The sequence below is a fragment of the Cotesia typhae genome, unplaced genomic scaffold (assembly GCF_013202065.1).
Source record: "Cotesia typhae breed Kobodo isofemale line unplaced genomic scaffold, CoteBio_Ctyphae contig_4, whole genome shotgun sequence".
NCBI lineage: Eukaryota > Metazoa > Arthropoda > Insecta > Hymenoptera > Braconidae > Cotesia > Cotesia typhae.
In genome coordinates this window covers 6,107,814-6,123,158 of record NW_027423748.1, presented here as the reverse complement: position 1 = coordinate 6,123,158, position 15,345 = coordinate 6,107,814, and the positions used below count along the sequence as shown (strand labels likewise).

General features: G+C 32.1%; 1 protein-coding gene across 1 annotated transcript in view; it reads right to left on the bottom strand.

Annotated features, from left to right (window-relative positions):
* Positions 1-15,345, bottom strand: part of Myo10a (unconventional myosin 10A) — a 58,777-nt gene that overhangs the window by 30,697 nt on the left and 12,735 nt on the right. Inside the window, exons 3-17 of the mRNA XM_074242777.1 lie at positions 14,739-14,849; positions 11,285-11,373; positions 10,437-10,500; positions 10,230-10,339; positions 9,842-10,126; positions 8,520-8,697; positions 8,159-8,437; positions 7,753-8,082; positions 6,000-6,823; positions 4,831-5,174; positions 4,281-4,749; positions 3,306-3,508; positions 2,954-3,213; positions 2,609-2,791; positions 35-1,971 (exon numbers count right to left, since the gene is read on the bottom strand). Of these exons, the coding sequence (XP_074098878.1) occupies positions 35-1,971; positions 2,609-2,791; positions 2,954-3,213; positions 3,306-3,508; positions 4,281-4,749; positions 4,831-5,174; positions 6,000-6,823; positions 7,753-8,082; positions 8,159-8,437; positions 8,520-8,697; positions 9,842-10,126; positions 10,230-10,339; positions 10,437-10,500; positions 11,285-11,373; positions 14,739-14,849 (5,666 nt within the window). The remainder of the gene's footprint in view (positions 1-34; positions 1,972-2,608; positions 2,792-2,953; positions 3,214-3,305; positions 3,509-4,280; positions 4,750-4,830; positions 5,175-5,999; positions 6,824-7,752; positions 8,083-8,158; positions 8,438-8,519; positions 8,698-9,841; positions 10,127-10,229; positions 10,340-10,436; positions 10,501-11,284; positions 11,374-14,738; positions 14,850-15,345) is intronic.

Below are 15,345 nucleotides of genomic sequence, written 5' to 3'. Positions count from 1 at the left end.
ATTTTAAAGTTCTAAAAAAATAAAAATATCTTACTTAGATTTTTTCTTCTTCTTATCTCCTTCTTCCTTATGATTTTCATGTTTCGTAACAGTAGATGTCGAAATAACAGTATGATTTTCAGTTTTTGTTTCTGTAATAACGTTTTCGATTTCAAATTCCTCCCAATCAACCGATCCCTCCCCATTAACATTCCCATTCGTATTATTATACTCCTGATACTGGGGAGTAATTTTCCGTTGCTGCTGATGCTGCCGCATTTTAAACTCAGTAAAACTATCCTGATTCTGCTGTTCATTCGAGTCACTAGGTGGTGGCCATCTCCACTTGCCAATGCGAACAGTTTTGGCCCTTCCATAGGGGTCCAAAAATGGCCTAGATTCCGAAGGATCATGAGCATCTAATGGTGGCGGCATAGGAGGAGGCGGAGGGACACCTTTACCTATTCCAGGACTGCATTCAGTGCTGCTTTTCCTATTTTTCAATTCACTCAAAACATTTGTAAAATTACTCTGAATATTGCCTCTGCCAGAACTAGTTCTCTTTAACTCCGGCGTAGCTGAAATTTTTCTTTCAACACTTATTTTCCTTGCCGAGTACTCAATACTAGTTTTTCTGTTCAAATCCAGCCCAGCTTTCTTAGGTGGGCTCTGGGATCGATGAACTTGAGCCTTGACAGTCACCGTCTCTAAACGTTGGCTAAGAGGGGTTGATTGCGAAGGCATGGCACGATTTATTTGTTCACCATCTGAAAATGGTAGTGGCTGCTGAACGCCATTTTGGACTAACAACTGTTGAAATGCTTGATTCTGAGCGAGTAATTGCTGTTGAATTTGAAGATTCTGAGCCATCGCACTTTGCAGGAAGGCTCGTTGAAGGTTTTGCTGGTACGCGACCATATCTGCGCTCTGATTTGGCGGAGAATTTGGATATTGAGGTAAATTAAGTCCTTGCATGTTGTAAATCGGAATTGGAAGAAAACCTGAGCCCATATTTAAGTTAGAATTTTGTCCTGATGGCAGCGGACCCGATGCGGCGGGAGGAGAGAACATTGGCATCATCATAGGTGGCGACATCATCCCCGGTGACAGAGGACTGAAGTTAAATGCTGTGTTTTGATTAGGAATGTCCATATTCCCTCCGCCGCGAATTTTAGCCGACAATTCTGCGGATGACAGCTCTTGTATCACAAGATCATCGGTAATGGCCTCTAAAAAGTCATCTAATGTTTCAGATTCTTTAACATTATCATTCACATCCTTAAAAGTCCCCTTAATACTCGCAGCTAAGCTCCTAGCATCTGAAAGCTCGTCCAAATTGCCATCCAAAACAGGCATGAATAGTTCATCCAAAAACTGATCGACATCTGATGCCTGACTGGGAACTCTGACTCGTCTCACATGCGAGGCCAGAGATGGTGCTTCGCTTGTATCGGACATTGCCGAAGACTTGGCGCCATACTCGCTTTTCTCGATGTAAGCTCGACTAGAATGACTGCCAGGTATCGTTCGCTTACTTGGGTACTGAGCTTTAATAAACCTGGTTTGAGACCTTATATAGCTGCTCTTGTCATCTTCAGACCTTCCAGTTTGACTCACTGACTGTATATCCGGGTACTCGAAGTCTATCGTCAAATCTTCTTCTTCTTCGATGTTTGGCTCGGTAGTTCTACCGATTCTGCTGTATTTTCTTTCTTGCGACACTTCTGAACGGGTCATATACTCGGAGTTAGAGTTACCTGATACTTCGCCTATTCGTTCGAGACTGTGGTATCTTTCGTTTAACTTTGACGAAGAAAGCCCTAAATTAGTCAGCTTACTTGACGATAAAATAATTTCTGATTGAAGTAAATTGTCAAGACTTCTGCTTCGTTGTTTTTCTTTCTCGAAGTAACGATCGTTCAAGGCCGATTGTCTAGATAGTCCAATTTCTCCGGAAGACTCTAAAACTGGTTCATGAGACTGCTTTCTTGTCTGTAATTAATAACAAAAAAAATGCATATTATTATATTTTTTATTTTGAAGAGATGTTTATTTATATAATATGAAACTAAAAATTTTTATTAATTTTTGCATTTAGCAATTTAAGGGTTCTTGAATTTAAAACATCGCTAAGTAAGTTTCCGTTCATTCAAGGTAGTTGTCGTGATTAAGGCATACCATCAGAAAATTCTAAATTTTTGTATACTTATTAAGGACATGATACAATTACCCTAAAAATTTGAAGTCGATTGACCCCCTATAACCCGCGATGAATTTAATTAAAAATTGGATATTTAACATTGATTGCATACGCTCTCTGCAGATGTATACCAGTTTCTTAGTTAAAAAAAAAAAAAAAAAAAAAATAACTGTCAGAAAGTTTAAAAAAATTGATAGTCTTTTAATGTATTTATTGTGAGTTTAAAAAAAAATAAAAAAAATCTTTCTACCGTCTAATTATTTATAAATAACGGATTAAAGTTCAAGAATTTATGAAAAATTATATATCTATAGAGTCGGACAGAAATAATTTTTTGACAACATTGTACCATGACAATTACCTTAATTCACCAATAGTCGGGATTATAAAATGAATATCAAGATTAATAAATGAAAAATGAATACTAACAGGTGATTTTATTACAGGTGGCTGAGGTGGAGGCACTGCCGGTCTTCTAGGCGTTTGAAGTTCCGGTTCAACAGGCTTGTCCACCACCTTCGTCACTGGTTTTCTCTCCAACGGCTGGAAGGTCTTTAGCACAGGCACTGGTATATCCATGTCTTGTTCCAGTTCACGAATGACTTGTGTATGCTGAAAAAGTAAAACATATTATGACGGTAAATTCTCACGCTCGCATTCTCATTTTCGCTGATTAACAATACTGATCCATTCCTGACTCTCACCAGTAACCGTTAAAACATCTACATTATATATAATAATATATAACACTAAACACTAAACACCCCACTTTACCTCTCTCTTTTTAATTGGAGGGAAGCTGTTCTTTCGTTGTTCTAGGAACATATGTTTTGCCGCTGGGAACGCCGGGGCCAACTCCATCTCGGATATCAAGTCTAATACATAGTCAAACCCATTTGTCTCGGTGACCATCGTGTCGTAATTCCAAAGACTAACAGTCCATCCAGAATTATCTACTCCGTGGTTTTGAATTGCAAGGTTAGCTAATTCTTCGCAAGTTGTCCAAGAATCAACTGCACATGTTGTTGTTTCACCTGTTTTATTGTTCGATTAATGATGTTTATAGAAAAAGGGTTTTAGGAGTTTAGTGATACAGCGGCTAATTGAGGATTATTAAATTTATTACCGTCATAAAATCTGACGTTAAGAGCCATGTTTACTCGGTTTCTATTAGCTCTCCATTCGAGCACACACGGCGGATAACTTCTTGGTACATGATGAGCTGTTAATTGATTGTTGTTCATTATTCTTATCACTGTACGCTCTCCTTGAAGGAGCTTACGTTGACAATAAGCCTTGTAACCATTGTAAGCGTGATCTGAGACATATCTAAGAGACAAAAATAAATGCGTATATTTAATTTAGGTTTTTTTAATTTATTAAATTCTACAACATGTCTCGAATATTGTCCTAAATTTTCAAGCCGATCGGAGTAAAGGTTTAGGAGATAGAGCCTCGGGAATTTAGCTCTCAATGCCAGTTCGGTTAAGCGCTCAAAACTTCAAACGCGTTTTTCTTGAAACGCTATTTTCAAAGTCAGTTGACAAGATTTCTTGAAAACTACAGAACCGATTTTGATAAAATTTGGTATGCGTCTTCGAGATACTATTGACAAGAACTTGGACGGAGGATTTGTTTTTTTAATCGCAACTAATTTAAGAAATCAGAATGTAGTGCAAATTTGAGCGGAAAATGCATTTTTTTTAAACTCTGTATAAAATCCAAATAAAAATTTTTTTTTTGTTCAAATTCTAGTTTTAGGTATTAAAAAGAGTTTACACTTTTTTCTCTCTCGCTCTCTATGGGTCAAACGGAAGTATCTCTGTCATACTTGTACAACAAATGGAATCTTAAAACGCATTTTTTGCATAAATAACTGAAAATTTTCCAAAAAAGCGATGGCTGAGTTTTAAATATTTTTCAACGAAAATCACAGAAAATGTATACTAAATACGGATCTTTAATATAAAAAGAAGTTTAAATTGAAAATTTCATTTTATATCATAAAAAAAAAAAAAATTTTTTTTAAATAAAAAAAAAAAATTTGTAAACGCATGCAACCCTTTAAGATAAACTAAAATATGTAAATCGACAAACTTACTTTAAAAAGTATTTAAATAACGTTGGACTAGGTTGAAAAGCTGACAAGCAATTGGCTAGAAGCAACCATCCTCGTTCTTTATTTTGATCATTTTCATTCTTCCAGGTTTGATTTGCCAATTGACAAAGTATTTCATCACGTAACTTCTCATTGACAATCCCTTTATTAACAATATAGTCACCGAGCGCATGCTCCCGTTTTCCGCTGAGATTATTTTCATTCATGAATCTTAAAATCAGCTTGAATATCATCAGCGAATCTGTATAATCTTGATCCCGTGTCTTAGCTAAGAACGGGGTCTTTATTGGTTCGCGCTTCATACCAAAAATGTGACTTTTGAAGTAAATATTAGTAAATTTAGAGAACTGGTGTTGATCAATATCCGATGGTAGACTGTACGTGAGAGGAAGTGGAGTAACAGAGCCGACTACTTTCAATAAGTTCCTTTCGGTATGCAGCGGTTGCCAATCTGTCGAGTAATTATTTGTTTAGTAATATAATAATATTGTCGGTAATAAAAACTGTAATAAGCATAAGCAAAAATATTTACCGTCGAGTTTACTGTAAATAAATGCCAATTCCGCTGGAATTTCAAGATGATTAACGCCAGCAACAGCTCTCGAAGTTCTTTCCTGTTCTTCTCGTTGTTGTTTGGCTTTAGCGCGTTCTCTACTCGCCCTTTCTATTTCCGCGCGTTTTGCCATTTCTTCCTTAAGTACTTTGAAATTTTCTCGTTCTTTTTTACCACGATAGAGCTTTTGCGCCATAATAACGCCTTTTTTCAAAGCACGGAAATTTTTCCTCTCGCGATAGCCACGGTAGACTGCTTGCAGAAAGACAGTACTACGGGATATATTTAAAAATCTCCGTCTTGCTAGAAAACCTCTCGTGTATCTAAAACAAACATTTATAACATAATTAAATATAAAAACCGCCATTCGGCCACTCCCGACATAAATAGGTAGATTTTTTGTTTGAATATTGAAAAATACACGTTATCAAAAGACAATAATGTGTCCTAAAATTTGTTTTTTATTATATTTTTGCAAATAACGATATGAGACAAACTATTGATGATAAAAGCTAAAAATTAATTTATTATTGATTTTTTTTTAATTTTCCCAATAACGAAATAAATTGAAAAAAAATATCAAAAGTCGACGAATAATAGCTTGAATTGAAGATAATCATGTGAATTTTAAAATAAATTTAATAGATTTAAGCTAAATTTTGCGGCTTAAAAATTATTTAAAGAAAAAGGTCCGAAATACGTTCATTGAAAAATTTTTTCAAATTTTCAAAATTATGGAATTAATTAAAAAAAATCATCAAAACTAGTCGAATAATAGCTTAAATTGACTGTAATTAAATGAAGTTTGAGATAAATTTAATAGATTTCATCTAGAAAATTATTTTCATAAAATATACGAAATTTAATATTTTTTAAAAATAAAAAAAATTTTCAAACACCCACAACTTGTAAATTAACCAGCCGATTTTACTAATCTTCGAATTTGATCTTAGTATTGATCCAAAGAATGAGCTCATAAAATTTCATGAAGATCGGATGATCTTTTTTGACATTAATGGATGAAATGGAATATATTATGACTACAGATAGATTTCTAAAGAAATCTATTTAATAACAGCTATGAAATTATCGCTCTAAACAAAACAAAAATGGGGATAATAGATAATTGGTGAGTATATTGGACTTACCGTTGAACAGTAATAGCTGCCCGTTCTAAAATTAACGCTCGATTATACTCTAAGTTCCTTTCGAGTGATTCACGAAGAAAAACGCGGGTCAATCCTAATTGATATTGATCATGAGCGTCTGCGGGTGCAGCTTTATCTAAGATTATGCGACAGAGTTCCTTGTTGGGCGCGCCTCTAGGCAATCGTGTGGATATCAAGTACCGATACCGATCTACAAAATGACCAAAGAGAAGCCGTACTGGATAACCGGTCTTTCTGATTCGTATCGTCTCCAGCATGCCCGTGTAACGAAGTTGCTCCAGAACACAAGGCATGTCGAATTTCATTGGCGACTTGTCGTTATTCGGCTTAATGCATCTCACGAACCACGGGTTGCATTGAGACATTGACTCTAATAGCTGCTGAAGACTGTCGTGGAACCGCGCGGATACTGTTGGGGTCCTTGGTTTCATCGTGACAAATCGACCATTTGGTTTGTTAACTGTCTTATTGGCCTCGTGCGCAGATCTCACGTGCTGGAACATCTTACTAACCATCTGAATTTTACTGCTAATGAGAAGCTCCACCACGTCCGATCTCAATGTGTCGCGATTTTTGTCCAAAAATCCGTCGACGTTGTACCAGACTTGACCGGCGTAGTGCTTTATCGCGAATTCCGCGGAATTCATCCGTGGTCTAGAGTACAGTTCACTGAGGGCGTGATTGTAGTGGCATTTCTCGAGAAAAGAAAGATCGGTGGCTTTTGGAAAATTGCTTTCGTCATCCAGAAGATGAAGAATTCCTACTGGTTTCTTGGCAATCAAGTGAATAACTGGTAGATTGTCCTGTGAATGAATAAAATTAATTGAAAAAATTTATTTTTTTAAGAAATTAAAAAAAACTACTAATCTGCAGTTACTGTCATAAGGAAACTTTGATTTAACTTCTCGAAACTACATTTTTCAAAACGTTTGGCATGATTTATCAAGTTCTACTGAACCGATTTACTTGAAATTTGGTGTGAGTATTCTCAATACATGTCTCTATCGCACTAACTATTATTATAACAAAATAAAAATTTTTACTATTTTTAAAAAATTCAGAAAGGTCCAAAAAAATTGAAAAAAAATGTATCATTTTTTCGGACAGCCGTAATTTAGCAAAAAAATTTTTTTCCACTTTTTTTTTAGTTAGTACGACAGCAGCATTTATATAAATTAATAATCTTCTTTATTTTTTTGTTTCAGATCATTAGAAAGCTTGCAATCGTGACAAGATTGGCGCGCCATTTTTTTGTACCCCCCACTTTAACGCCATATAACTTTTTCAATTTTGTATTTTTTGACTTTTTTAATTTTTTTTTGTATTCTCAAAACATTAATAAAGGTCTGTTAAAAAAATGGATACTAAAAATATTTTTTTTTTTACCCTAGAATACCCCCTTAAAGCTTTTTTGATATTTATAATAACACTATGCATAGTTTGGGAATTTTTTAAATAAATTTTAAACATTACAATGCTATGACAGGATCAATTACAAAAATTCTAATCTATTTAAAACTTCTTCGAGAATTTATCATAATTAATTAACTATTGCTTAAAAGCATATGAAACTTCAAAAAAGCACAATGTAAATACTTTCCTGATTCTCTTAATTATATACTTTATCCAAAAGTGTTGATAAACATGTAAGAAACTTAAAATTTCACGACTTATCTTCAAAAACCATTAAAAGTCTTCAGAAGGCTAATAAATAATTATTAAAAAAACTTACAGTGTAATTAATAGTCGTCCAGTCAATTTTTTCTTTCACATATTCCTGCTGTTCTAGTTTGAATATATGTTTGTTGAAGTAGAAATGAAGATTTTCATTAGCGTAGTTGATGCATAGTTGCTCAAAGCTATTTTCTGTGAAATTCTCAAACCCAAAAATATCTAGGATGGATATCGCCGAGGTTTGTTTAGTTCCTTTGTAAACAATGTGGTTGACCCGTGCGACTAGCCAAGAGAAGAGCGAGCTGTAGAGAGCCTTTGCAAAGGCATCTCGCGCGTCTAAGGCTTGGTCAATGTTTAAGGCTGTTAACACTCTTTCATTCCTCGCTTCCTAAATACATAAATTACATTTTAATACACTACACTGTAATTCACTTTACTGTCGTAAATTAAAAATTTAAACTTACGGTAGTTTTTGTCGTAAGCGCCCGAATAATTCCCTCGACATTTATCTGTAAAAGATGAGCCGCCCAGCGTATTTCGGCATCCGAGCCTACTTCAACGCCTTCTTGACCGTGTCTCATCTGCTTTCTATGGAAATAGACATTCCCGAGATGAAGAACACTTGCCAAAATTCGGAATATGGTGTCCTGTTCTTCGGAAGTGAATCCGAGGACTTGCATTGCTGATAGCAAGGCTTTGAAATCTTGGGTGTCATTTTTTCCATCTATTTGACAGCTTCCTCCCTAAAGTTATTATTTATCATGATAATTAATTGTTTAATTGTTGGGAATTATTTCTTCCGAGGATTATTAGAAGAGAGTTTACCTGATTGAGGTAAAAATACTTGTCGGGAGTAAGAAGACCGTATTTGTCTCTCAGTTGTTGATCAAGGCCAGCGAGAAGTTCGTAGAATACATGATAGTTTCTCTCGTCTGATGCCTGGGTTACTATTCTACTCTTTTCTAATAAATACTGCGTTACTCGTCCACCGACTATCACTCCGCTGTAAATTTATGATAAAAAATTTATGTAATTCGTCAAACTAATAGGTTGGAGAAGAAGATTTATTACGCAAAGAGGGTAGGCTGAGTTTACAATTAAATTCAAATTTTGAGCAAGTTTTGTCACTAAATATGAGTTGAATAAACTGAAGAATACGAAATTTGACATTTGTTGATGTCAAATTGGTGTAAATTGGTGAATCTGTAGACTAATTATTAATAAAGAAATTTTTATTTTGTGTAGAGTTGATAATGTTTAAATAATTGAAGATGATAGTATACACGGAAAAAAGAAAAAGAGAAAAATTACATTATATAATGTAATGGCGCGCTTCATTTAAAAAACTGGAAAAATTACAGTTTCAGATTGTGATAATTACAGACTTTGTAAGAATTACATTGTAAAATGTAAATATTACATTGAAAGCTCTGAAAATTAACATTCAAAGTTTGAATTTATAAAAATGTTATTTTGAACTGCAATTTTTCTAGTTTTTTACATGATGAGACGCTTTTTACTATTTATAATGTAATTTTTCTCTTTTTCTTTTTTCCGTATACGAATTGATCAACAAACTTTCTAGCAAATTAGTGAGGAAAAAAATTCTTAAAAGAAATTTCCGTTGTAAAATCAATTTTCATATAAATTAAAATACATGATAGCCTTGAAGTTAGTTAAAGGTCGAAACTCGCAAAAAACGGGCCGCTATTCATTATTGGTTAAAAATTTAGAGGCGCGCGTAGCGCGCTATTCAAATTTCTAGTTATATTAGATAAGAAATAAATGCCCGGGTAGAAAAAAAGTTTTAATTTTGACTGAAAATTCAAATCAAAATCCTTTCAATTTTTATTTGTTTAGTTTTTGTTATAAGTGTAAAATTTCCATAATATTTGAATTATTTTTGACTTTTTTTGGCTTAATTAGGATCGATTTAAGACAAATAAAGTCAAATAAATAATTTTAAATAAAAAAATTAAGATTAAGCCGAAAAAAAATCAAGATCTGAGGTAAAAACGTCGGTAAATTAACAACTTCAAATGAAATTAAGTCCAACTAAACCAAAATTAAGATTTCTTTTCGACCCAAGTGGTATAAGTTTTTTATTCATTAAAATAACAATGAAATAGTAAATATAAAGAACTTACTCTCGAAAATGAACTTCAAGATATTTTCCAAATCGACTACTGTTATTATTCCTCGGTGTTTTGGCATTCCCAAAGCTTTCTAAAAGAGGCGCAGCTTCCAAAATTTGTTCGGTAACAAGATTACTTGGCGCACGATTGACAGCCGCCAGATATTGCATTACCAGTTTAGTAGATTCAGTTTTACCGGAACCAGATTCACCAGAAATAACTACCACTTGGTTTGCGGTTGAGTTATTAGCGGCTGAAACTTGACTATAAGCCGAAGAACCCATGGCAAAAAGGTGTCTGGAATTAAGTATATTTGAATATTATTTCAATGTCAATGTAGTTGTGTATTTATGATTATTTATATATATTTTTTTTTCTTTTATGTTTAATTTACACGTACGGTGGTAATGTTCCGAGGATTCTTCCTTCGTATAATTTGACTTGGTCTAAGCCATAAATGTCAAACATCTTGTACGGATTCACGGCCACGAGGATACTGCCTGTATATGTCTGTAATTAATAATATATGAGATAAAAAACCGGTTATTAACTGAAAATAAAAATATAACTGTCAGATTAATGCTAAATATTTTATTAATAAACTTACGTAGATAAGCTCTTTGTCATATCGGATTTTTAGGTTCCAAAGTAGAGATGCTTCGTTTAAATCACTACAAAAATTTTTTTATTTTATTACCAGTACTTTTATAGCAGTAATTATTGTTATAAAATAATTTATTTAAAAATGGACAAGGTGTTATTATCTAATAATTTTGCAGAAATAATGGTAATTATTTATAAATAGGGTCAATCCTATCTATTTTGGCCATGTCTGGGTGAAAAATTAACATTTTTTAATTTTTTTTCTAATTCTGCTTGTTTTAAAGTTGAAAAAAAATATTGGCTTTCATGTTTTTGGATAAAATTTCTATTTTATCTTTTTTTTATAATTAATTACCGAAATAATTAGTAAAAAAAATCGAAATATCGTGTTATAATTGATAACTCGTCGAGTATTGTGAGAATATCCAGACACAGAAAAAAAAATTCACCTGAATCAAGTAAACCAATTTGAAAAATTTCATCTTCTTGATTTTAGTAGAAAAATTCTTAAGCTAAAAAATTTGTTTGAGGTTTAAGTAAATTTTACTTGATTCAAAAATTTTTCTTCTTGATTAAGGACAATGAAACTCTTCAAAATTATTTTCTTGTTTCAAGTTATTTTTTTTTCTGTGACGATAAAACATTTACCGTCCAAATAATCTGACATATCTATAATTGAAATGAAGTTCTTACATAAACCATGTTAACAGAAAATATTTGTAAAATAAACTCCCCATGCAGCGCTCCATTTAATTTACACCTTGTCTATTTTCATAACACTTATTTCATAACAAATCGATTACATAAAAACCAACGGATAAATATTATTGATTATAAAATAGTTATCATTACTTCAATTGAATCATATCCTCGACTCCATTCTGCCCAAGATCTTGTCTAGGCTTCACTCCAGTCAGGTTTGTAAGCGTAAAAGTTTGCGGCTGAAAAAAAAAGTTGTTTTCAACATCTTAGCAATAATGTTTAAGTTGACTTTCATATTCAAGCGAAGAATATGAAACTCGATCTAATCCATCAACATTTCATCCAACAACAACAACAATATCAAATAAAAGCCAAAACATTTTAGATGATATAGATTTATAAATTTTAAAAACGTGTCTCGTTTGCAAAAAAGTACTAGGATCAGAATCGCTAAATTTTAAACTTGAAATTCCTTTTACGAAACGCACGAGTTGTCCAAGGTCGAGTACACGTTTGAGAACAATGGAAATTTTTCTCTTCGTATTATTTTATGTATTATATTGGTCTTTTTTTACATCTTATATTACAGCAGATGTCTTTTTATTTATTTAGTTTATTTTTGAATAAAGCCATACCAATATCATACAGGTTTTTTTCATTGTAACAAACCAGCATTTTTATCAGTCATTATCCAAACAAACTAGCAATCAAAAGTTTCTTAATACCTCATCACAAATTACTCGATCAATTTGTTAAACATAATATTAATTCTTCCACGCATTTTCTCAAATAATAATTCGTATGGTTACTTAATTTCTCGTATTCAAAATTCAAACCGACTGTTGTTATTACAAGTGCTAACTTTCGTATCGCGTGTACGTTTTGGTAATCATTTATATGCACTTGCTGCGTGTCAGGCTGTGTTTTTATTTTTTTATATTAATTTTAGCCTATGTATTATAAATAATATAATAAAAATAAAAATATATATTAACGGTTCTTTTAAATCAAAACTACACATATGTAAGAGAGTTCGTGAAACTTAACCGGATGCACTATACACGGCCTACCTGACTTTACTGTGACATAGGCGCAGCCACTTATGTATTGTGTGGACATTTTTCTGTGGACTATTTTAAAAAATAAAAATATACTATTTTTTTCATAGTAACTAAAAAATTTTGTTAATTTTTTATAACTTTGTTCACCAAAAAATAGCTGTAGTCATAATCTCAAAATTTATACCAATAATTAATCTATATTATTAAGAGAATAAGCAAAATTTTGTGTCTAGTGTGTTTCTACACAGTAAAAAATTTTGCGTCAAAAAATTTTGTGTTAAATATTTGTCTGAATTAAGAAATTACCTTGTATCTTGAGAACTATTGATATTTTTAACGATATAAGCTCATCCCAATGTTACACTCATCAAGACCTTTAATTTGAGTACCCACATCAATTTTTCATATATTTATATATATTATATATATGTATATATGAAAAATATATCAAAATGCATGTGGGTACTCAAATGAAAGCTCTTCATGAGTGTAACATCGGGATGAGCTTATATCTTCAAAAACTTCAATATTAAAGAAAGTACAGTGCAATTTAAAAAAAGTCATTATTTAATAAAGCAAAATTTTATTTATTTATAGTTCACAAGTAATGGCAGTCATAAAGTGACTGCAAGGCTGCAAGTTATTGATAATTAAAATTTTATCAATTTTTTTAGAGTGCAACACACTTTGTTGTAGGAAATTAAAACATAAATTTAAGTGCCTGTTTAAAACGTACAATTATGTTCAATTTTAAACGTTGCGTCTTACAACAAAAAAAAAATACAAAGTATTTGATTGCATCTATTATACACAACCATTATTCTGTTTCGTCGCGTAATTGAAGATGTATTTTTATCAATGACTATTATTTTACGCTGATGTGCGTCGTCATCCTAGTACTAATTAAATGCTGACTCTCACTCGACGTATAATTAAATTAAAAAAAAAAATTAATGCCGGTGTGTTGTTTTATTTATTTTTCACTACATTGTATCATCGTACATCGTCAATATATTTTAACTTAGCGTAATTATAACGGCAATTGGAACAATAGAAATCGACAAATTCAAATCGATAGTTTGAAAGACTGGTAATTAAAAGGCTATTTTTTACTGCGGTAATGACTGAGTGATCACTTTCGCGGAAGTGTCCAAGCATTTAATGAGGCACGCAAAGTATCTCAATTTTCTCGAATTATTCGACTTTCTATGTATGCGTTAATTTGTATGTAGGTATTTTAATATGATGCGATAAATACTGTCCTCAAAAAAATTTACACGTTTCTCTTTTTTTAATGAATAAGAATTAAGTGAATTTATAAATAAATTATTATTGTAATATTCATTCTCATTCTCAGTGTTAATGCTAATAATAATATCGATTGTTGCTGTTGTGTAATATATTACATCGATTCATCAATCATTTTCTCTCTATTTAAATGAATCGGAGGAATCTCTAGATTGATTTGGTCGATTGTTCTGGGATACGATCGCTCGGAATTCTAGATCCAGCGATCGTTGTTACACACTAATCAAGATCTAGATCTTTTAGAATACTAGTATAAAGTTATTTTAGATTACAGTAACGAGAACTGTTTTTCGACATTTTATTTTTATATAATAATAAACCTGATATACAACGAAAAAATTATTTCCAGATAACTGTGTACTCAAATGGTATCAAGTAAATATTTTCTTAGCTTAAGTCTAGATGCTCAGTTTATCTTATTTATCTTTAGAGGAAAATTGTGTCTAAGAAAAATTTAAGATATGATTTGCAACAATTTTTATTTATTTTTTTTCATTCTCAAAATAAATAAAAATATACTAGCAACCTTGCAGTCACTATGTGACTGCCGTGACTTGTAAACTATAAATAAATAAAATTTTACTTTATTAAATAATGACTTTTTTTAAATAGCACTGTACTTTCTTAAATATTGAAGTTTTTAGAGATATAAGCTCATTCCGATGTTATATTCATCAAGAGCTTTCATTTGAGTACCCACATGCATTTTGATATATTTTTCACATATACATATATATATATATATATATATATATATATATATATATATATATATATATATATATATATATATATATATATGAAAAAATGATGTGGGTACTCAAATGAAAGCTCTTGATGAGTGTAAAATCGGAATGAACTTATATCTTTAAAAATGTCAATAGTTCACTACATACAAGGTCATTTCTTAATTATGTATCTAGAGATAGGGCATATTCGAATGCTAAATATTTATCATCATAAATTGACTATTGGTGAGAATAATATAAAACCATGAAAAGGCACAGTTCCAGATCAAGACCTTAAAAGTTAATTAAAATTAAGAAGGAGAAAATTAATTCTGGCTTTTATTCGAGTTTTAATGTACACTCCTACGGAGAAATTATATAAGAAAACACGTAGGAAAATGTATTTATATTATTGTTGAAAATTTAGATGAAGAATTGTTTTCATATACATTTTTTCTGTAGGGGTTTAATTAGTAAAATCATAAATATTATAAAAAATAATTGTACCTTGCCAGCAATGACAGCCTGTACTGATAGGACATTAGCTGCTCGATGGTATTCCAACACTTCTCCTGGTAGCACATGACCGACACCTGGGTCGAACCACACAAGTTCACCCTATAACAATCATCAAACAAACTATTTATTACCACTCAGTAATTAAAAATAAAAAAAAAATGAATCAAAACAAATAAAAATTCCCACTTTTCTTAATTTCAAATCCCCCTTAACAAATTCCTTAGTTTTATCAGCATCCTGACTCTTTTTTCCCGTAATCTGGACCTTCCTTCTCCCCGTGCAAAACCCGAAAATCGAAGACGAGGGAGCCGGAGATACCGATCTCGTGCTATTTATATCACTCAGAGATCTCGAGTGTTTAGTTGCCTTAACAACAGTTCCACTTTTTTTAAACTTTTCCAAGCGTGAAGTTTTCGTATCAGGCTGTCGATTTTCCGCAGTCCTTGATGCGATTTTTGTCGGAATACTTGAACTAGTGCAGCTCGAAGTTTTCCGTACACTTTTCATATAAAGAGGCAGTGTCGTCGAATGAGTCTGTTTCGCATCACTTTTGTTCTTTGCATTAGCATCAGTAGATCTTGACTTAACATTGTGC